The sequence below is a fragment of the Mytilus californianus genome, unplaced genomic scaffold (genome assembly GCF_021869535.1).
Source record: "Mytilus californianus isolate M0D057914Y unplaced genomic scaffold, xbMytCali1.0.p SCAF_4, whole genome shotgun sequence".
NCBI lineage: Eukaryota > Metazoa > Mollusca > Bivalvia > Mytilida > Mytilidae > Mytilus > Mytilus californianus.
This window is the reverse complement of record NW_026262690.1, coordinates 70,109,791-70,133,140: the sequence shown is the minus strand read 5'-3', so window position 1 is coordinate 70,133,140 and position 23,350 is coordinate 70,109,791. Positions and strand designations below refer to the sequence as shown.

Sequence of the window (23,350 nt, the reverse complement as noted above, 5' to 3'; positions counted from 1 at the left end):
AGTGAAATATAATTTGTATACATCATCATGATCATATTGTGGATTCTTTTATATTTAAGGGTACTGATTCTCGATTGTCAGTGATTTAGGAAATAATGTATTTTCGTTGATATTTGATTTCGTGGTTTGGCTCTGCGTATAAGTCTATTGAAAATTGTACTTTGTTGAACATTGAATTGTTTTACCTGTATCCATGAAAATTGTTATTCCACAAATTATTTCCCCTGTATCCACAAAAATTGTTATCCCACAAATTATTTCCCCTGTATCCACAAAAATTGGTATCCCACAAATTATTTCCCCTGTATCCACAAAAATTATTATCCCACAAATTATTTCCCCTGTATCCACAAAAATTGGTATCCCACAAATATTAAAGAACCCTCAGTATACAATAGATGATCAAGAATATTTTCACTGTCTTATAAAAAAAAAAGAGTATTCACTGTTGCATGCATAAAGATTGAATTATGCTACATTATTTGTTGTATATGAAATATCTACACATATACTAATTTGGCCATTGACAGAATCCTTCATCTCTAATTTATACATGATCAAATGCAACTTTTGGGCAGCACTGCAGAACACAAAAAAACGCAAAAAACAACTACTAAAGCATTAAAATGATTTTTATTTGCATACAACATTACAAATCAGATACAAGAAGGTACAAATATACATGTAAAACATTTAAGAACAATCACGCTTATGCTACGGAAATATTTTCCTCCAGACCACCTGGTTTCTTGGTCGGAATACGGCCTGAAAAAAAGTCTAAAAGAACAGTGTAGCCATACATAATATGCACCCCCTTTTCAAAAGTCATTCCCAGGGTGAAAACCCGCGTACTATACACACCTAAAGACGGTAAAGGAAATGTGTAAAAATCAATAGGACAGACAACTCATAATGTATGTTAACCAAATTAGACGTCTTCAAATTTTTAACAGTGCATATACTGAATGACATGGCATGAACTGCCAAGATTAAACATGTATAGACAAGTTTAGCATAGATTTAACTGACAACCAAATATCTTGACACAAACACCAAATTCATAATAAACAAAGGCATGAAGAGACTGACATTTATACATGTGTTGTATGATGTAAGGCTACAGTTGCTAGCCAAAGCGTGTGTGAAAGTTTTAAAAAGATGTAATTCTGTCAAAACTAACGGAAGGCAAACAGGAAACCTTCAGTATGGAAAAAAAAACAATATCTGCAGTAAGTAAAAAACAAAATTGTTAAAAGCAGATTTTTTTGCTCTCTTTTTTTATGGGATTTTTTTGCCATTAGGTTGCTGTCTCATTGACATATACTACACATCCTTATATTTATATTTAAACTGTTCATTGATTAAGAATCCCTCATGTGACTGATACATGTAAATCTGTTTTCATGATAAATGTGTTCACTACTACTATTTAGTGCACTCTTTGTAATTCATAGATTTGATGCCTGGAATGAGGCCAACACATGTTGTAGTTAACAAAATGTTACTGAAAAATAATGGAAGTCTGAAAAATATCCTTCATTACAATAGTCAGTAAATATTAATGAATTTATATCTAACTGTTATATGTTAGATTATAAGGTTGATAGATGTCCTTGACTTTCTTGTTGTGGACATAAATCTAAAATTACAATTACCGGTAAGATACACATGTTTTCATATTGAAATGAAAACAATAGTTTTGCTCCATTGAGATGTATAGATATTACTACTTGAACATAAAAAATTGATTCTTTTTGGGTTAAATTTTTTAAAATCCTTTTAGGTATGCGACCAGTAAATGCCATGAAGTAAGTGATTTAGAAAATTTGCATTACTATGGGTACAGAGGTGAAGCTTTGGCCAGTCTTCGAGATATTACTAGTATATTAGAGATCAACTCTCGCTCACAAACCAGTACGCAGACTTTTTGTAAAATATTTCAACAAGGGAGAGCACTGCCAATATCTGATTCTACTGTTCCAAGAACAAGCGCAGGGACCACTGTTACAGTACATGATCTGTTCTACAACTTACCAGTCAGAAAGAAATGCTGTAATCCAGCATTGGACCTAGAAAAGATTCGACAGAAAGTTGAGAGTATTGCTCTTATAAAACCATCTGTTTCTTTGTCTTTGCGAAATGACGTGTCTGGTCATGTGGTTTTACAAACTCATAAAACAAATAGTATTTTGAATACATTTACTTATCTGTTTGGACCTGGTAAATCCAAAAGTCTGACAGAGGTTTCAGGAAAAGAGGTTGATTTTGCTATTGAGGGGTACATAGGGAAAAAAGGTGCCAATAAAAAGGATTATCAGTTCATTTACATAAATGGGAGAACTGTTCTCAAAACGAAATTGCATAAAGTTGTCAATCATCAACTATCAAAGTCATTGATATTGAGAAGGAAACTTGAGCTATCTACTAATAAATTCAGGGGTCACATTATGAATACAAGTCCAACTAAGACTACTGATCAACATGGTATTTACGTATTAAATGTTACCTGTCCTTACAAAGAATATGACATAACATTTGAACCAGCCAAAACCCTTGTTGAATTCAAAGACTTTGATTTACTTCAACATTGCTTAGAGAAAACTGTGACGGATTTTCTAAAGAAATACAATCTTCACTTAGGGATTCTTGCAGAAAATTTTGTGAAGAAAGATCCTAAAGATTTTATGGACGACAAAAATGAAAAAGAAGGAGCTTCAAAAACAGATGTTGTTGGGCTGAAATTTAAACCAGAAATAAGTACGAAAGATAGAAACGGATTGTTTTCAAAAATTGTGAAAAGAAAAGTAATATCTGACTTATCATCATCTAGTGAAAGTCCTGGCAGTGTTTTAACAAGTGATGAAAAAGAATCAAATACAAATGATACCATTGATATGTACAACAATGATGAACTTTTCACCCCTTCAGATCAGCAAATGAAGGTTACAACTCCGGGTTCTCCTAAACCTGTTGTTTTTAATTCACCCATTAAAACACAATCACATAGTAATGGAAGCACATGTTTGGGTAAAGAAATCAGTGAAGACAACACAAGCTCAAAAAGAAAAGATAGCTGCAGTGATGGTGAATTAAGTGAAGATCCAATACCAACCCAGCAAAGGGTCAAAATGTCCACTAAGAAAAACATTATTTGTATTGATACACCTATAGTAAGGGAAGCTAAAATTAATGTGTCATCTTTATCTAAACTCAGAAAAAGAAAGAGTTCAGAAAATTGTACTTTATTAACAAAGACCCTTCTAGAAAAACAAAAGAAATTTACAAAGTTAAAAGAACTAAAGTGTTCAGAAGAACAACAGACAGACACTACAGCTGATATTCTAGAAGACCCAGACTTCAATAGCAAAAATTGTAGTACTGAGTTTGGAGAAATGCAAAATGATGTACCTGTTTTCACCTCTTCACTACAAGGACTAAGGAAGCTTAGGAGTAAAGAACCTGGGAGTATGAAAGGTCAGATATCTGAACATTCTCTTCAGGCACTAAGGAAGTATAGGTTACAAAGTCAGATCACAAAATTAGATCAAGTCACTAACCAACCAATAAATAATGCACAACAAGGTAATGATATGTCAGGAACTTTGTCAAGTAATTGTGATGAAAAAAATGAAAGAATTGTCACTAATGCTGAACCTGCTCCTGGAAATTTGGTGGAAAACACAACTATTAAACATGTAAGACAAACTCATCATCACAATGAAAACCTGTTTGAAGATGGCAAAAGTGACTCATCAGCTTCTGTTTGTAATTTGACTTCTTTAAAACCTCATGAAAAATTTCATTGCCAACCAGTTCTTGGAAACAAGATTGATGATGATAGATTAAATGATCAGGCAGATTCTTTGAAGTATACTAGTACAATTTCTGAAATGCATCATGAACTTCAACCATCAACCAGTAAAGATTTTTCAAAGTCCAGTCCAATTGATATTGAAGAGGCATGTGAGTCCATTGAAAACTGTGTTGCAGAAATTGAAAATATAATTTCAAAATCAAATAACAGAAGTAATTCAATAAATATTCCACAGAAGCCATTAAAATTTTCGCCATCAAGAGAATATGAAAACTTTACAACCATATCAGAGGAGAAAAAAAGTAAACCCAAGTCTTTCATGAGTTCTGATAGATTCATACAAACTGTTCATACATTTTTACCAACAGAAGGCAGTCAAAGTTTCAACACAACACCAGTTAACCACATACCTTGTGGTGATACTGTCAAGCAAGGAGTTTATACAATAGAAACTAAGCAAAAATCCACTGATGCTGATATGTGTTATACAACTTCAACACCACACATGTCAGTCAGGCAAAGATCAACTTTCACTTTGAATCAAAACAGTTCAAATATCAATCAACCATTATCACTACATAATTTGACTGTACCTAACTCCAGCTGTGTAGAACATTTATCCGATTCTAACTTTTCTTTGAAAAGTAAAAGCAGATTTGAGTCCTTGTGCTTAGACAGGGATATTACAAACAAAGGACTTGAATCTGATACAGAAGAACATGATAGTTGTGGATCAAATGAAAAATCCAATGAAATATATTCAGTATCCAAATTTGCATCCAAAAATCAAGATCTCAGTTTTTTGTCTTATTTTGATGTTGCCGAATCAGAAACTCTGGGGGTTCCTCAAACATGTGATAATCAACATATCTGTGATAACAATGAAGTGCCATTTGATGTTTATATGCAATTTATGTGTAAAAAAGAAAAAATAACTTATGACAATGAAATAGACAGTTCATTAATATGCAATGAAACCATGCCTGACGTGGATGAATTTCAACCTTTCTACAGACAAACACAGGAATTGTTAGAAGATAGTGGCATTGCCACCAATTACAAAGAAATGGAAATCTCAGATGATGATGATAATGAAATTGACATTGAATTCCAGAAATTTGTTCCTTATTTTGAGAAAAAGACATCAGTTTCACCATGTTTATCTGAAGGATTTTCACCTATAATAGATACAGAGGAATCTTCACCTATATTAGAAACTGAAGGATTTTTGCCATCTATGGACTCAGAAGAAGACTCTCAAAACAACAGTGAACCACATTTGGAGAAAACTAAGGCATTAGAAGAACCACAGAGTTGGAAAAATGCTTGCTCTAGTGACTACGACATTATAACAGATCAAACATCTAGTATAATCAAAAGTATGGAAGTGAAGAGTAGACTTACTGAAAAATCAGAAGATTTGATGGAACATGAAATGCCATCAGTTTATATGCCAAAGAGGTTGTTCTTATTAGACACTGAAAAAACATCAACTCCAGCAAGTAAAAACTACTCATTATTAGAAAATAATATCATTCATAAAGAATATTCAGGGACAAATTTTGAAGGCAGTTATTATTTATCTAATGAGATATTGTCAAAGTCAGATTCAACAAGTTGTTACTACAAGCCCCAGAACAGTTCATCTAATGCACATTCTATCACTGAAAACACACCTTTGGTTTCTCAGAGTTCTGATGAAATGTTTGACTCTAATGCTAACAACAGCCAAAAAATTCCAAACAAACATTGCAGCAAAACTGATCCTACTAGTACAAGTATGTCAGAAACCGATGAAATACTCGGAGAAGTGTCAGATACATATAATGGTAGCAAAGATGTCAATATTGGTGAAAAAAAAATCATTAACCATTCACCTTCTCTGTCATCAACAGTGAGAACAGATGCAGAACTATTTTCTCCTGAAGGAGACATTGAATTGAAAGAAGTTGAAACCCAAGTAACAACAATTGACAATAATACAACAAGTTTAATTACTACACCATGTTCTAAAGCTAAAAGTATCACCATGGATGATTGCTTTTCTCCTGACGGTGATTCAGAACTTAGAAATGTACAGTTGGATTGTAAAACCTGGATAGAAATGACAGATCCTACATCTGGTAAGTATGTGGTATGCTCATTACAGGAAAATTGATAAATTAGAAAAAATGTAGATGCACATAAGACATCGCTTTAAATGACATGAATGAGGTCTGTAATACTGATAATGAAAAGAAAGAAATCAGCGATCAATTTCACAAAATATCGCAAGAGAAAAAAATACTCTCCAAGTCATGAACATATTAGTATAACTTATGATCAATTTTTTTGAAAAGAGCCTCAGGTCTTTAACACTTATTATGAAAAGCAAGAAAACAGGACCTTTAACTTTTACAATGCTGTTCTTTCTTTTAAAAGTCACTTTTAGATCTTTCGCACCTGTAAATTCGAGACAATTCTACACATTGTTCAATTTTTTTTTCTTAAAAAAATATTCTGGGAAACTAAATGATTTTGTCAGTCAATAGCAATAAGGTTTCCACATTATATATATATATACATATTTCAAATATTTAATTTTGTTGACATAAATGTAAGTTTAATACAGAAGAAAAACATGTGTTTTTTCAGGAACTAAATTGTATGTCAATACAAGAAGTGGACACAGTGTTAAATCAACAGAATGGACACCTCCAGAGGACAGCATCGAACATCAAACAGGTACATGTACTACACAAAAGGTCAAATGTAGATATCTTTATATTGTAAAAATTGTCACAAAAAGGGGGAAAATTGATCCTGAAAGATTAAAGATTTTGTGAAATATTTAAAATTTTGTAACAATAGTTAAGATGTTCTTTGTAGATGATCAATTCACACCTGTACAAAAAGGAAGAAATTTTCCAGATTTATCTCCGGAATCCAGTAAATCTTTAAGGAGTTTAATGGATCAACATTTATCTAAGGATGATGATGATCTAGGCTCTGTGAAGTGGAAAAATGCAGACCAAATTAACAATGGTAAGCTTTGATTCAGTTATGGTAAATAAAATTGCTTTAGTTATAATTTACATGTTAAACAAACTTCATCTATCTGTCCATAAGGGTCGTCACATATTAGGTAAAGTTTCAGGTTAAGATAGTTTTTCCATATCAACTTGAAACTTATTACACATGTTCATAATGGTGTGAAATTTTAATAATTAATGCTAAATTAGGGTTTTCACCCATTGTGATCATGCTATCAGGACATGGTGTCCATTGAACACAAATTCTTGTTATTAAGTTCATAGTTTGTCAGCTATTTGAAAAACACAAAATTCTTATTTGTTTCAGAGTTGGTTTTATTTTGCAAATGTTTTAACCCATGGAAAGGAGCTATATTTAGTTTTTCTTATGTATGACATCTTCTCTAAAATATATAAAGTTAACACTGATTTTTTTATTTTCAGAAACACAAAAAGTAGAGGATCTGTTTAAAGAATGGGAAAATCCTGTTTTTAATATGCCAGCAAAGGTATATGTCTTCAGCATTAATGTGAACATTTCTTAAACACTTCTACATAGTCTTTATATACAATAAAAACCCAACTCGTCAAAGATACCAGGCTAATAATTTTGTACACCAGACGCCCGTTTTGTCTACAAAGGATTCATCAGTGACGCTTGAATAAAAAAAGTTGAAAAGCTAAACAAAGTATGAAGTTGAAGAAAATTCTGAAAGGTTTTGCCTAATACAGCTATGGTAATCTTTTCCTGGGGTATAAAATCCTTAGTATTTCAAACAAATTTGTAAACAGTTAATTTATAAATACGAATATATCAATGATAAATAAAGGTTAAAGGCCAAATAAAGTATAAAGCATAGGGTTTACCCTAGAATTTCTTTAGCCGTGTTTCCTTTCAGCTTCACTGATACCATTGAATGTTGATTTATTTTATCCTTTATATACAGCTGATACATTGAAGGATTATTTTAATTATTTTTATGCCTCCGCCGTAGCGGAGGGGGCATTAAGTTTACCCTTGTCCGTCCGTACGTCCCAAAGTTGGTTTCCGTTCTCCAACTTTGGTTTGCCTCAACCAAATGTTATGAAACTTATACAAAATGCTTATTATCACAAAACACAGATCAAGTTTGAATTTTGGTGGCGTCACTTTAACCGTTCTAGAGTTATGCCCCTTTACAAATGGAAAAATTGCTGAATTTTTCGTTTCCGTTCTCTTTCTTTAGTTTACCTCAACCAAATGTTATGAAACTTATACACAATGCTTATTACCACAAGATACAGATCAAGTTTGAATTTTGGTGGTGTCACTTTAACCGTTCTAGAGTTATGCCCCTTCACAAATGGGAAAATTGCTGAATTTTTCGTTTCCATTCTCTTACTTAAGTTAGCCTCAACCAAATGTTATGAAACTTATACACAATGCTTATTACTACAAAATACAGATCAAGTTTGAGTTTTGGTGGTGTCACTTTTACTGTTCTAGAGTTATGCCTCTTTATTTCATATACACTTAAGTAGTTGTATTTACTATTTTATGATTTATTTTGATTTTAGCAGTCTCAGAAGTGTGAAAATGTTTTGTCATTGTTGAGTTATTGATGTCTCACTATTTGGTAAAAGATGTTTCATTTCTGAACCATATGCAGAGAAAATTTCTACTCGTTTCAGAGATCTGAGACTTTCTCAACTCTTAATACTCAAGTATCTGAGGCAATATAAAACCACTGCATGCAGAGAATACCTCTATCCTCAAAAGTCAAGTATTTTAGGCTATATTATCCTACTGCAGAGAACGTTGCTACCAGCCCTTGAGACTGCTATTATTTCATAAGCTGGCTTGCTTTATTTTGTTTGTATTACAGAGCATGCCAACAACACAGATAAGTCACATGACAAGAGCCAGTACCAAAGCTCATCAAGCATTGAATCCATGTGTCTTTGATAAAGATATGTTACAGAATTTTAAGGTAAACTAGATTCAAATAACTTCTATATTACTAAATTTAGAGACTGGGTTTTATGAGTAACAATTCCTTAAAAACTACAAAGTTATGTGATGTGACATTTGTTTGTTACAATATAAACTTCTGAAATTTGTCTTTAGAATTCATTCATTTTTGTAGTTTTTAGATGCTTTTTAGAGTACACAGCCTGTATTTAACATTTTTTTATACTTTTTTGCATATACTGTACACAACTAAATTTAGAGTCAGTAAATATTCATACAACGCACCACAATATGTTTAGATTAAACAAAAATGTTTCGACCAAAAACCAGCCTAAAATTTCAAACAACAACACACTACAACATGTAAATAAAATTAACCAAGAATCCACGGAGAGGGAATCATGACTTGACTCGGTTCTCTAACTGAAAATAAGTGATTGCATTTTTTTCTTCAAGTGCGATTGTAGACACATTTATTATTTTACATGATGTTGGCTCAAGTAAGTCTTAAAATTGTTGTTCATTGTACAATGAAAAACCACAAATCTCTGATTTCAAAAACCAGAAAATGTTTGTCTTAGGTATGGATGTCCCAAAATTGATCCTGACTGGCAAATATGACTGTTGTGGCCCTTGATGTATGGGAACCAATATAATTACATTTTTGGGTAAAGATTGCATGAAATGCAATCAAAACCTTATGGTACTGACTTGATATCTAAATCTTCCAAGGTTTATCACTTTTTTTGAGATTTATCTTCCTTTGTCCAGAATTGTAGTGGAATCAACTACAACCAATGCCACTGATAAATTAAAGCAATCTTTACCATTCAGTGCTTACAAGCGCTTTGATTTTACTTATATTAGACATTGTAGTAACAAAATGTATAGTGAAATCTATTTAAGTTATAAAATTTAGTCATAATTTGATGGAAATTAATTAAATCAAATATTGCATTGACTTGCAGTTTTTAAGTTGTAATAATTTGATAAATATGAGCTCATAAACACTTAGTCAATATTGTATAGGTACTGTAACTCAGTTCTACAAATTTTACATATTGCAGGTACTTGGACAGGTTGATAACAAGTTTATTGCATGTTCATTGCAAATTGGAGGTATGTTATAGCATTAAAGCATATGAAAATTAGGATTGACAAAAAGCAATATTAAAAAATCTAAGACATATTTAATGACATCATATTGTTTTGTTATAATCTTGACAATATCTTGTTTGCATGCAAATTTTACCCTAAACATATAGAAGCAGAGCAAGGGATAACATTTTGGCAGATAATAGTATTATTGAGGCCCAAATACGGGTAATGAAATTTCACTGAATACTTTTAATTTAAAATTGAAATTGTGCTACAATGATTTGAATTCATGCTGTCTCATACATAATGCCACTTTTGAATATTTTTTTAATTTACACAATGTGTTAGTCAACCTGTAATTTTCATTTTACCTTTTTTAATCATTTAAAGTTTTACATGTTATATGTAAAAATAAATGTATTTTCCCTAGTGGGAAGATTTTTTTCAATTACAACATGCTTTTTTTTAAATCAACAGAAAAAGATAAAAATGTTTGTTTAGTCAGTATAAATAATCAGTATAAGTTACAAATGTCAAAATTTCAAGGGTCTTGTTAAAAAAAATACTATAAATACAACAGATTGTTACACTTAAAAAGTAAAATTCACTTGAACATGGTTTATATCTACAGAAAACAACTCTAGTGATAATGAAATGCTGTGTTTGATTGACCAACATGCAGCTCATGAAAGGATTCGACTTGAAACTTTAACCAAAGGTAAAAATCAGTATAAAAAAGTTATGCTGTAATTTTTTGGAGTGAGGCTATATTGCAATCTATCTGTCTGTTCTTTCAAGAAATATTTCTTTTCTCAGTTACTGCTGAATAAAATGTCTTTGTATTTAGTCAGCAGCAGTTTCACAGTGATAAGTTGTAATATGTAAGCACTTTTCACATCTGCCAGACAACTTCTGTTTTCAGATACTTTGAATTTTTCAATATGTTAACTGAACTTAATATTTTTCAGTGTTCTCCCCAGGGCTTTTAAGCATCATGTTGCCATGGTGCTATATTTGTATGCCCCTGCCACAGCAGAGGGGGCATTAAGTGTTACCCTTGTCTGTTTGTATGTTCCAAAATTAGTTTCTGTTCTCTAACTTTAGATTGCCTCAACCAAATGTTATGAAACTTATACACAATGCTTATTACCACAAAACACAGATCAAGTTTGAATTTGGGTTACGTCCCTTTAACCGTTCTTGAGTTATGTCCCTTTATCATTATATGCAAGCAGGGGCATCATCTGTGTCCCATGAACACATTCTCCATTTATTTACCATGGTGCTTTCTGAGCAGATTTTATGATAGAATGTATTATGAATGTGGTGCTATAATTTAAGGGAAACAGTGCTATTTTCAAATCCTATGGTGATATATAAAAATATTGGGGAAAACACTGTTTTTGTCTCGTATTTTCCCATTACTATTGAACAAAATGACTTCATATTAGGTCAGCAGCTAGACTGATGACTTATAAAGTGTGAGCAGTTTTTTTCTCTCTGTCAGATGTCTTCTTTTTGTTTTCCCATACTTTGAATTACAAGTTGGGGTATGTAACCAAGACAACACATACAATTTTTTGTTGTAAGCTTTCAAACAAACAGTGGGCACGGCTCCATTTATTGATCCTCTTGACAATGTTCTAGTTTTATGAACAAAGAGTAAGTCTGAATCTCCTGTAAATAGTGGATACCTTGAATTCATGGTTGAATTATAATTTCTAATTACTCAACAGGCAAATTGTAATTTACAATGTAGACATAATTTGTTGTCCCCTATGCACTATTGGATGGTTGTGTTAACACCTAACTCAGGAACTTATATGCCAGATAAGGGTCTTTGATCAGGAAATAAAGCATCTTACTATTTATATGATTTTAGAGGCCTATGCCTATGATGTGAAGGATGGTGAAAAAATTATATGCTGTACAGAACTTGTATCAGATGAAGAATTGACCTTTCCAGAAGAGGTTATTAGAGTCATCACATCATTTGCAGAAGAATTTAGGAGAATAGGTAATGTTTACAGTCCTGTTCTATAGGTGTTCACATGAATAAGAACCTTACTGAGATGATTTAGTTCGTTTGACCCGCAATTATGATTTCAGTCAATGATGTCTCAAAGTCATCTTTTGGTTTATTTTAATTATGTGATGAAATTGCAAAAAATTCAACACACTGTAATGTTAAATGCAACCACTTTAGTACACCTACCTGCTGTTGATTTCTAGCATACAGTTTTAAGAAATATCAAAATTTTTCAGTTAAAGTTTTTTTAATTTTCAAATTTAGTTTTTTCTGAAAAAATAAGATGGATGCTATTCAAACATTATTAGTGAAAACTAAGTAAAAATCACTTGAATAAAACTGTTTAACCAGAGTAATGTTGATTTCTAGTGACAATTTTGTATGCTCCCACCTTAGGAAATTGGGGCATTAAATGTTGCCCTTGACCGTCCTTTCCGTCCGTCCCATTTTTGTTTTCTCACTCTAACTTTAGTTTGCCTCTTGCAAATTTTATGCTAAGAATCACAACGGTTGTGAGTCATTTACTGTTCTAGAGTTATGCCTCTTTTTAATTTGAAAATTGCAAAGCTTGAGCAGGGGCATTTTTGTCCTCAGACACATTCTTCTTGTATTCTATAATGAAACGCTATTCAGAAGGTAGTAACATATTTTTTGAATGAACTAAATATCTGCAATTGTCGTGTATCACAAGTTTCCATTTCTTCACTTTGTTTTTGTCAGCCATTGAAATTTTTTTTTTAAATGGAATATTTAAATGTGATATATTTAAAAATTTATTTGGTTCATAGGCATAAGATTTTCATCTGATAAGAAGAAACGAGATAGGATCATTCTGCATACAGTTCCCTCATGTTTTGCACAGAAGGATCTTAGTAGTGGGAAGATGAAAAAAGAGACATCTGCAATAAAAGCTGCAGAGGTTAGTTTTTGTTTTTATTTAATATTATTGCTTTATGTTTGAAGACAATTGCTTCATTTTTTTTCACTGTAAATGTACTGTTAATAAAAGTAAGATATTTTAATAGAGAGTATAGATCAGTTGTAGCGTAACAGAATATTTACAGTGGTCAATATTGATTTCCGACAAAATACACTAAATCTGTTTGAATAACTAAACTCAAACTAATTTTTAAGCTTGCCTATTGTTAAATAGGTATCATTATATATACCTTGGTATACCAAATACATATTTTATCCTCAACACTGATCTCAGATTTGTGAATTTTCTATTATAAAGTGAAGTATTCTTCCTCCAATTATTTTTTCTTATAACTTCACCACTTTTACTCTTAGACTATTACTTCTACCAAGAGCTTCTGTAAAAACGAGGAATACAAGAAAGTTTTTGGTGGTCTATTTTAGGTAACGAGTTTGGAAATTAACAGAATCAGATTTTAGATAGGGATTTTATGATAATCAAATATTTGGCACTAAGAATATTGCTGCTTCATGTTTATAGAGTAAAATATTTTTTCTTTTTAGTTTTCAAAACTAATTTCCTTTCATTAATATATTAATGTACTTTGCAGGCTTTAATAAAAGAATATGCTGAGGTAAGTCTTATACTGTATAACCTGAGGCTTATATCACTTTAAATAGGTAAATCTTAAAACAATGCAGGGAAAATAATTTAAAGATACTAGTATCCAATTATTAAAATTGGGGTTTAAGGAATCAGTATTTGAACATTTTTCCATAAATGTTGTTAAAGTAAGAAACCAATGATTGTATATAAATACTATTTCGACACTACAATATTATTATATTTTTGTCTGTTTTAGGTTTTACAAGATACCAGAGGTTCAAGAGGAAGAATGCCAAACACGATACATAAAGCACTCTGTTCACAAGCTTGTCATGGTAATCTGTTCAGATTTGTCATTTACAGACAATTTTCATTCATTGAAAGAACTTTAATAGAAGAAAAAAATTAATAAATATAGATCTCCTTTTATATAAAAACCAGTAAATACTTGGCAGGACATCTGGTAGTATTTTCTAGAAATGTATCAGATGCCTGTTGATGTATAGTCTAAATAGTGATCAACAAATGATTTCAGACTTTGTTGAAGTATTTCATTATTAAATAAGAAGATGTGGTATGATTGCCAAATGAGACAACTCTCAACCAGGGACCAAACAATATAGTAGTTAGTAACAATAAGTCAACATAAATCCTTGGACAGCGAGCAAAACCAATACCACAAAGCAAGCTATAAAAGGTCCTGAATCAACAAAAGTTAAACAATTCAAACAAGAAAACTAATGGCTTGATTTACATATATGTACTCTCTCTTTCATTGCAACCAAATTAATTAGTCAATGAAAATTCATGCCATTGCAAGTTCCCTTTTGGGTTTATTGTACATTTTGTATGTAAATAGATAATGTACACCATTTTATCCTTGTATAAAGATGTGCATTAGAGGAGAGTTCAAAAATTCTTTGGATTTTTTTCCAGAAAAGTGGTTATTGATCTTGCTTACCTGACAGGTCTTGTATCTAATCTGCTTATTAATTCAAAATAACAAATTTTAGGAGCCATTAAATTTGGAGATTCTTTGACCTTACCAGAGTGTGAGGAACTTTTGAAGTTATTGACTAAATGTAAACTGCCTTTCCAATGTGCCCATGGTAGACCATCTGTTGTTCCTTTGATTCAGCTTGGAGATAGACATCAGGTTTGTTGAAACATAACTTTACCTTAATTACTATAGTACATGTACCTTTCTGATATTCTCATGACTGACTTGGTTCCTTTGGATTCAGGACAGGGATAGTTCAGGTTAGTTTTAGGAAGTATTTATCTAATCCTAGTGATGACATATAAATTATATTACTGTGTGCTTGTGCTGATCTGCTCACATGCTGCTATTTTTATCCAGCTTAAAAATAGTCTGCACCAAAATCTTTTCCAACTTCTAGTCTGGTGAAGACCAATATTCTGACATTTTTCATGTTGGGCTGTTATTCAGACGAATTATATATATATATATATATATATATATATATATAAACAAGTCTGAATTGAAAACATTGTTCAAACCTATGATTGCGTTGGATAAAAACCGCAACTTTTATATGTGTGCATGTAAAACAAATTTCTTGGTAGAGGGGTCTAAATACAGCACAAACAACATTTTCCAAAAGACCAAAAAGTGAAAAGTATATTTTAACAAAACATAACTGATGTTCTTAAACCCTGCTGACTGCCATTGGCAATTGCCAAATAAATTGATCACCAGATGTAACATAGATCTTAACTATTAATTTAATACCAAACAGAAAACAATAAACTTGCGGAAAAGATGGTATATCGCAAATCTGAGGTGCAAAAATTTGTACACCATGTCCGGATTTCGACAATTAATGTCTCTTCAGTGATACTAGGGATCGAAACGATATTTGGAAGGCCATATAATTTACCTCAATTTAGGATAGACTCTTGAATTTTAAAGAGTCGAAATAGGATGAAGGGATCATATAAACCTGAAGGAAAATATAATACAAGCCCAAACGAAAAAATATAAACAAGTCTAAATTGAAAACAATGTTCAAACCTATGATTGCGTTGGATAAAAACCGCAATTTTATACGTGTGCATGCAAAACAAATTTCTTGGTAGAGGGGTCTAAATACAGCACAAACAACATTTTCCAAAAGACCAAAAATGTGAAAAAGTATATTTTAACAAAACGCATTTGACTAGTAGGTCGAACAATGGATGTTCTTAAACCCTGCTGACTGCCATGGCAATTGCCAAATAAACGAATTACCAGATGTAACAAAATGGATCTTAATTATTAGTCCCCTACCGATGAAGTGGAAAGGGACTTTAGGTTTGCCTTCGTCCCTCTGTCTGTCCATTCCTCAGTCCGGCAAGTCAGTTTTCCACTTTTTTTCTTCATGTTTGAAGATATTGATTTGATATTTGGTATATTGTTTTATCATGACAAGTTAAAGATCAAGTTTGAATTTTGTTCTAGTCTGATGATTCTGTGCAGAGTTATGGTCCTTGGACTTAGATAATTCACTCAAACAATCAGTTTTCTACACTGTTTTTCACCATGCTTGAAGATTTTGATTTGATAATTGGTATATAGATTTATCATGACAAGTTACAGACCAAGTTCGAATTTTGTTCCGGTCTGATGATTTTGTGCAGAGCTATGGTCCTTGGACTTAGAAAATTCACTTAAATAATCAGTTTTCCACACTTTTTTTCGACATGCTTGAAGATATTGACTTGACATTTGTTATATAGTTTACACCATGACAAGTTATAGATCAAGTTAGCATTTTGTTCTGGTACAATTAATTTTTAACTGGTAGGGAACTATGTATTGCCATGCAATCCTCTCAGAATGCTTGTTAATTTAATACCAAACAAAACAATAAACATGTGGAAAGATGGTATACAGCAAACATGAGGTGCAAAAATTTGTACACCATATCCTGATTTCAACAATTAATGTCTCTTTAGTAATGTTAGGAATCGAAATGGTATTTGGAAGGCCATGTAATTTACCTCAATTTAGGATTGACTCTTGAATTTTGAAGAGTCATAATAGGATGAACGGATTATATAAACCTGAAGGCAAATATAATACAAGCCCAAACGAAAAAAATATAAACAAGTCTAAATTGAAAACAATGTTCAAATCTATGATTGCGTTGGATAAAAACAGCAATTTTTATACGTGTGCATGCAAAACAAGTTTCTTGGTAGAGGGGTCTAACAACATTTTCCAAAAGACCAAAAAAGTGAAAAAGTATATTTTAACAAAACGCCTTTGACTAGCAGGTCGAACAACAGATGTTCTTAAACCCTGCTGACTGCCATGGCGATTGCCAAATAAACGAATCACCAGATGTAACAAAATGGATCTTAATTATTAATTTAATACCAAACAGAAAACAATAAACATGCAGAAAAGATGGTATACCGCAAACATGAGGTGCAAAAATATATATATATATGTTTTGACAGTAATAAAGGACATCCTTATCTATATGGTAGTTTGTCCTTATTCTTGATAATGCTATTTTAGAAATTGTAAAGGTTTAAAAGCCAGCACACAATCAATGCTGGTATTTCATTGGTACAGGGAAACCAAGAATTTAAAGGCTCACCAAATTACAAATGTTCTATATGAATATATGCTGACTTAAGCAGAACCATGCAATCAAATATTCACAAATATGAAAGTTTTCCTCATACACTAAAATTGGTACCCAGGAACAGATAAATGAATCCACAGTATATATACTTTGTTTTGAATTACAGTTGGTTCTTCCAAATAATAGATGGGTGCATAACACCAAAAATAAAAGACCTGAACATTTAAATACATAGCGATATTGTTTAATGCTTGCACATTCTTTCAATAATTGTACTTTATGATCTTTCTGCATCTGTTAATCTGCAATACTATTTAAAAAGCTAACAGTGCCAGATTTTATCATTTCAGGAAAGGAAAAGACCAAATTTATGGAAGGTGGCTAAGCATTTGCAGAAGTGATGAAAATGTTACAGACTCAAGATAAGACAAGACCAAAATGTACACTTGTTACCTGTTTTAGTCTCATGATGTTCAGATCCATTATCAATATTTTTCATCATGTGATTGCTATAAAAAAAAAAGCCCTTCTCTTGCAGTTTCCAACATTGATAAATATGTGATTTTTATTAAAGCTATGGAACTAGGTAAAAAATATCCACTAAAATTTTTCTCTAATTTTTATCATAAAAGATAATTTCTTTGTTTATTAAGATATAATTTGAATGATGTGAAATTGAATATAACAGAGTTAAAAGGCTCTTTTTTAGGAAACTCTGTTTACAGACTTTGGATAATTGGTTCAAAATTCTGCAGTTTGTCCATTTCAAGGCTGTCAACTGGAATTTCAGAAACATACAATTCATATTCAGCATTTTCTGGATTTTCCTTCAACATGTTATTGTGTTGACACAATAAACCAGATACAGTTCAAACACAATATCTACTTGAATATTTTGTAATGGTTCTTAGGGGTGAGATATGTATGGTTTAAATATAAAGATATAGATTTGATATTTGGTATCATTTTTTCATGACAAGTTTCAGATCAAGTTCGAATTTTGTCCCGATCTGAAGACTTTGTGCAGAGTTATGGTCCTTGGACTTAGAAAATTCACTCAAATAATCAGTTTTCCACACTTTTTTTCGTCATGCTTGAAGATATTGATTTGATAATTGGTATATAGTTTTATCATGACAAGTTACAGATCAAGTTCGAATCTTGTACCGGTCTGATGATTTTGTGCAGAGTTATGGTCCTTGGACTTAAAAAATTCACTCAAATAATCAAGTTTTCCACACTTTTTTTCATCATTCTTGAAGATATTGACTTGATATTTGTTATATAGTTTACACCATTTTTTCATAATTTTTTTTTTTTTTTTTACCCAAAATTTTTCCATCTTTACATTGATTATTTCTGATTTATAAATAAAAGCAACAAATACTGATATGGCAGGAGATACACACCAAACAGGGTGTGTAAATTATTATATAACAGATTAACTAAGTATTGTGCAACAGCACAGTATTGCGCAATAGCACAGTTTTGCGCAATAGCACAGTATTGCGCAATAGCAAGAAATCTTCAATTGAAAATAAATTCAAATCTTTTAACCAATTTCAGTGGGATTAATTTAAAGTCTTTAATTTTTTGGGGTTCTAACCTTGTATTACTATTTTGGATATTGGGCCCCATTTTTAAATTGGTCTACATTTGGTCCAAAGGGTCAAAAATTAAACTTTTGTTTGATTTCATCAAAAACTGAATTATTGTGGCTCTATGATATGCTGAATCTTATTGTGCATTTAGATTTTTTATTATGGGCCCTGTTTTCAAATTAGTCCATATTAAGGTTTGAAGTGTCCAAAATTAAACTGTGTTATTTCAACTAAAATTAAATTTTTGGTGTTTTTTTTATAAACATGTTGTTAGATTTTGGGTATCAGACCATACTAGGTAAATTAAATGTCCCATTTCTAATTTTTAAGATTTTTGGCCGCATTTATTTTGTATCAGAAACCTATATTATTTCCAAAATTTGATCACAATCCAAATTCAGACAATATCAAGCTTGAATATTGTGTCCAAACTTACCCCAACTGTTCAGGGTTTGACTTCTGCGGTCGTATCAGTCTGCACTCGGCGAAGCATTTTATTTATAGTGTTTTGAGTCTTTCATCAATGTTTTGTAGCAACTGGTAGTGTAAATTTCTACAATTCGTTTTGATTTTGTAAAAATGAGTGATCAGGGAAATTAAACAAACATTAATTTCTTGTGTAATGAGAACTTTAATAATTACAAATTAAAATACTTTTATATTTTTTGATGAGAAACACTTAATCGAAAACACTTTTTTTCCAGATTTTTTTTTAATTTTTGAGTGCAGAAACATTGTATCAGAAATTAAACTCTTTGAGATAGTTATAAAAGATGAACACATTGTAGCTATACTAAATAATAATAAGTATAGATGAGACAGTGGCGGATCCAGAAATTTTTATAAGGGGGGCCCACTGACTGCCTAAGAGGGGCCCGCTCCAGTCATGCTTCAATCATTCCCTATATAATCAACCAAATTTTTTCCACAAAAGGGTGGGCCGGGCACTCTGCCCCCTTCCCCCCCCCCCTTTTTTTTTAAATCCGCCTCTGTGAGAGTTTCTATTATTTAAGGAATTGAAAATGACACTAACCATGTAAATTGTAAACAGAAGCATCTTATGTCTTCATTTATAGTAACAAATGAGTCATTCATTTGTAGTAAATGTTATAGAAATATATTCACTTTGCTAACAATTATTATGGCTCACCTATGATAATTAAGGGGCATTATGTTTTCCAGTCTGCACATTCCATCTGCTAGTCCCGTATCAGGGTAAAGCTTTGGTTAGAGGTATTTTCAATTGTTCATTGTCATATCAACTTGAAACTTAGTTCACATGTTCATTATGAAGGAAACTATTGAAAATATATGCTAAAATTAAGGTTTTGACCTAGGTTTCACTGTTCAATGAGCAAAAGTTGTATTTTGCTTTATAATTTTACTTATTATACGACCGCAAAAATTAAAAATTTTTTGGTCGTATATTGGTATGACGTTGGCGTCGTCGTCGTCGTCGTCGTCGTCGTTGTCGTCGTCGTTGTCGTCGTCCGGCGTCGTCCGGCGTCGTCCGAAGACACATTGGTTTTCGCACTCTAACTTTAGTTTAAGTGAATGGATCTCCATGAAATTTCACCATAAGGTTCAATACCACGAAAGGAAGGTTGGGATTGATTTTGGGGGTTATGGTACCAACAGTTAAGGAATTAGGGGCCAAAAAGGGGCCAAAAATAAGCATTTTTGTAACTTTCAGACAATAACTTGTGTGTAAGTGTATGGATCTCTCTGACATTGTACCACAAGGTTCCATATCACAAAGGGAAGGCTGTAATTGATTTTGGGGGTAATTGCCTCAAAATTTTAGGAATTAGGGGCCAAAAAGGGGGCAAAAAACAAGCATTTTTCTAGTTTCATGACAATAACTTGTGTGTAAGTGTTTGGATATTTCTGAAATTGTACTACAAGGTTCCATATCACAAAGGGAAGGCTGGAATTGAGTTTGGGGGTAATTGCCCGAAACGTTTAGGAATTGGGGGCCAAAAAGGGGCCAAAAATAAGCATTTTTCTAGTTTCCAGACAATAACTTGTGTTCAAGTGTATGGATCTCTCTGAAATTGTACTGCAAGGTACCATACCACAAAGGGAAGGCTGGGATTGAGTTTAGGGGTGATGAATCATAAGGGGGTTCAAAAAATTTGGGGGGGGGGATTTTTTTTTTTTTTTTTTTCTTTTTTTCCTTTTTTTTTTTCTTTTAAAATTTTCCATTTTAAGTTGGTTATTTCTGATTTATATTTAAAAGCAAATAATAATGATATGGTAGGAGATACACACCAAACAGGATGTGTAAATTATTATATAATAAGTATTGTGCAATAGCAAGAAATTTTCAATTGCACAGTATTGCACAATAGCAAGAAATCTTCAATTGCACAGTATTGCGCAATAGCAAGAAATCTTCAATTGCACAGTATTGCGCAATAGCAAGAAATATCCAATAGCACAATATTGCGCAATAGCAAGAAATTGTCAATTGTACAGTATTGCGCAATAGCAAGAAATATTCAATTGCACAGTATTGTGCAAAAGAAGATACTTCGTATAAATTGCTTGTTTCTTGATCAATTTCAATGGGGTTTTATTCTTGAATTCTTGGGGTTCTTTAATATGCTGAATCTAACCGTGTATTAAGTTTTTGGATTTTGGGCCCCGTTTTTAAATTGGTCCACATTGAGGTCCAAAGGGTCCAAAATTTAACTTTGTTTGATTTCATCAAAAATTGAATTATTGGGGTTCTTTGATATGCCGAATCTAACCGTGTATTTAGATTTTTAATTTTTGGTCCCATTTTTTAAATTGGTCTACATTAAGGTCCAAAGGGTCCAAAATTAAACTTAGTTTGATTTTAACAAAAATTGGATTCTTGGGGTTCTTTGATATGCTGAATCTAAACATGTGTTTAGATTTTTGATTATGGGCCCAGTTTTCAAGTTGGTCCAAGTTGGGTCCAAAATTAAACTTTGTTTGATTTTAACAAAAATTGGATTCTTGGGGTTCTTTGATATGCTGAATCTAAACATGTGTTTAGATTTTTGATTATGGGCCCAGTTTTCAAGTTGGTCCAAGTTGGGTCCAAAATTAAACTTTGTTTGATTTCAACAAAAATTGAATATATGGGGTTCTTTGATATGCTGAATCTTACCATGTATTTAGATTTTTTATTTGTGGGCCCGCTATCAAATTGGTTCATATTGAGGTCAAAAGGGTCCAAAATTAAACTTTGTTTGATTTCATCAAAAATTGAATTATTTGGGTTCTTTGATATGCCAAATCTAACCGTGTATTTAGATTTTTAATTTTGGGTCCTGTTTTTTTAAATTGGTCTACATTAAGGTCCAAAGGGTCCAAAATTAAACTTAGTTTGATTTTAACAAAAATTGAATTTTTGAGGTTCTTTGATATGCTGAATCTAAACATGTGTTTAGATTTTTGATTATGAGACCAGTTTTCAAGTTGGTCCAAGTTGGGGCCCAAATTAAACTTTGTTTGATTTCAACAAAAATTGAATATATGGGGTTCTTTGATATGCTGAATCTAAACATGTATTTAGATTTTTGGCCCAGTTTTCAAGTTGGTCCAAATTGGGGTCCAAAATTAAACTTTGTTTGATTTCAACAAAAATTGAATATATGGGGTTCTTTAATATGCTGAATCTTACCATGTATTTAGATTTTTTATTTGTGGGCCCGCTATCAAATTGGTTGATATTGAGGTCAAAAGGGTCCAAAATTAAACTTTGTTTGATTTCATCAAAAATTTAATTATTGGGGTTCTTTGATATGCCAAATCTAACCGTGTTTTTAGATTTTTAATTTTGGGTCCCGTTTTTTAAATTTGTCTACATTAAGGTCCAAAGGGTCCAAAATTAAACTTAGTTTGATTTTAACAAAAATTGAATTCTTCGGGTACTTTGATATGCTGAATCTAAACATGTGTTTAGATTTTTGATTATGGGACCAGTTTTCAAGTTTGTCCAAGTTGGGGTCCAAAATTAAACTTTGTTTGATTTCAACAAAAATTGAATATATGGGGTTCTTTGATATGCTGAATCTAACCATGTATTTTGATTTTGGACATTGGACCATAATAGGTAAATTAAAAAAATTGAAGTTCTTAGACCACATTCTTTCTGTGTCAGAAACCTATGCTGTGTCAAATATTTAATCACAATCCAAATTCAGAGCTGTATCAAGCTTGAATGTTGTGTCCATACTTGCCCCAACTGTTCAGGGTTCGACCTCTGCGGTCGTATCAAGCTGCGCCCAGCGAAGCATTTTATTTTTGCAAATAAAACAACACCATTTAGCCCAAAAAGAAATTGAAAATTGTTAATGAACCTGCTAAGCCATTTTGTTACAAACTTGGTTGATGTGGTCAATGAAAGGTACTATTAATTTTTCTTGTTTCTTGTATATTTACTTACCAAGATGGCAGTTGTAGTAAAGAGAATACAATTCATGAGATTGCTTCAAATTATATGTCAAAGTTTGGAAAAGTATGAAGTATTATTTTTCTATTCATCAAGAATTTTCCATAATTTAATAAAGGTATACAGAGTAAGTTTAGTTTTGAGACTGATGAGTAATACAGACTCACTTAACTTTGATATTTCATGATGAAAAGGTGTATTAAACAAGAGTATGCTGGTTATATTGTAAGAATATTACCTCAAATATATCTGTGATAATTAACTGTGATATTTTATTGTTTAATAAAAACAAAATTCTA

General features: G+C 31.9%; 3 protein-coding genes across 5 annotated transcripts in view; all 3 read left to right on the top strand.

Annotated features, from left to right (window-relative positions):
* The window catches only part of LOC127698639 (protein sprint-like), a 173,308-nt gene extending 169,378 nt beyond the window's left edge, over positions 1–3,930 (top strand). The window contains exon 23 of the transcript XR_007980921.1: positions 3,920–3,930. The gene's annotated coding sequence lies outside the window, so the exon portion shown is untranslated. The remainder of the gene's footprint in view (positions 1–3,919) is intronic.
* The window catches only part of LOC127737058 (DNA mismatch repair protein Mlh3-like), a 12,008-nt gene extending 7,924 nt beyond the window's left edge, over positions 1–4,084 (top strand). The window contains exons 3-4 of the mRNA XM_052247590.1: positions 1,784–3,963; positions 4,053–4,084. Coding sequence (XP_052103550.1) covers positions 1,784–3,963; positions 4,053–4,084 — 2,212 coding nt within the window. The remainder of the gene's footprint in view (positions 1–1,783; positions 3,964–4,052) is intronic.
* Positions 3,920–23,350, top strand: LOC127698644 (DNA mismatch repair protein Mlh3-like). Of its 3 annotated transcripts, none has more exons than XR_007980923.1 (14): positions 3,920–5,937; positions 6,449–6,538; positions 6,683–6,838; positions 7,270–7,334; positions 8,691–8,795; positions 9,844–9,895; positions 10,506–10,592; positions 11,757–11,891; positions 12,692–12,822; positions 13,433–13,456; positions 13,685–13,763; positions 14,442–14,584; positions 17,375–21,433; positions 22,471–23,350. XR_007980923.1 is itself a non-coding variant. In XM_052202214.1 (13 exons), the coding sequence occupies exons 1-13, from the start codon at positions 4,134–4,136 to the stop codon at positions 17,423–17,425; spliced, it is 2,922 nt and encodes a 973-aa protein (XP_052058174.1). In that variant the 5' UTR covers positions 3,920–4,133; the 3' UTR covers positions 17,426–23,350. The 3 variants fall into 3 exon arrangements, 1 of the variants encoding a protein (XP_052058174.1); XR_007980922.1 differs by having other exon boundaries at positions 17,375–21,818; positions 22,335–23,350; XM_052202214.1 differs by having other exon boundaries at positions 17,375–23,350.

Bases quoted from the DNA above. Each gene is read 5' to 3' on its own strand.
- LOC127698644 (XM_052202214.1), top strand. From the start codon at position 4,134: ATGAGTTCTGATAGATTCATACAAACTGTTCATACATTTTTACCAACA. The intron at 5,938-6,448 runs GTAAGTATGTGG...GTGTTTTTTCAG, and splicing joins AATGACAGATCCTACATCTG to GAACTAAATTGTATGTCAAT. The intron at 13,764-14,441 runs GTAATCTGTTCA...AACAAATTTTAG, and splicing joins CTGTTCACAAGCTTGTCATG to GAGCCATTAAATTTGGAGAT.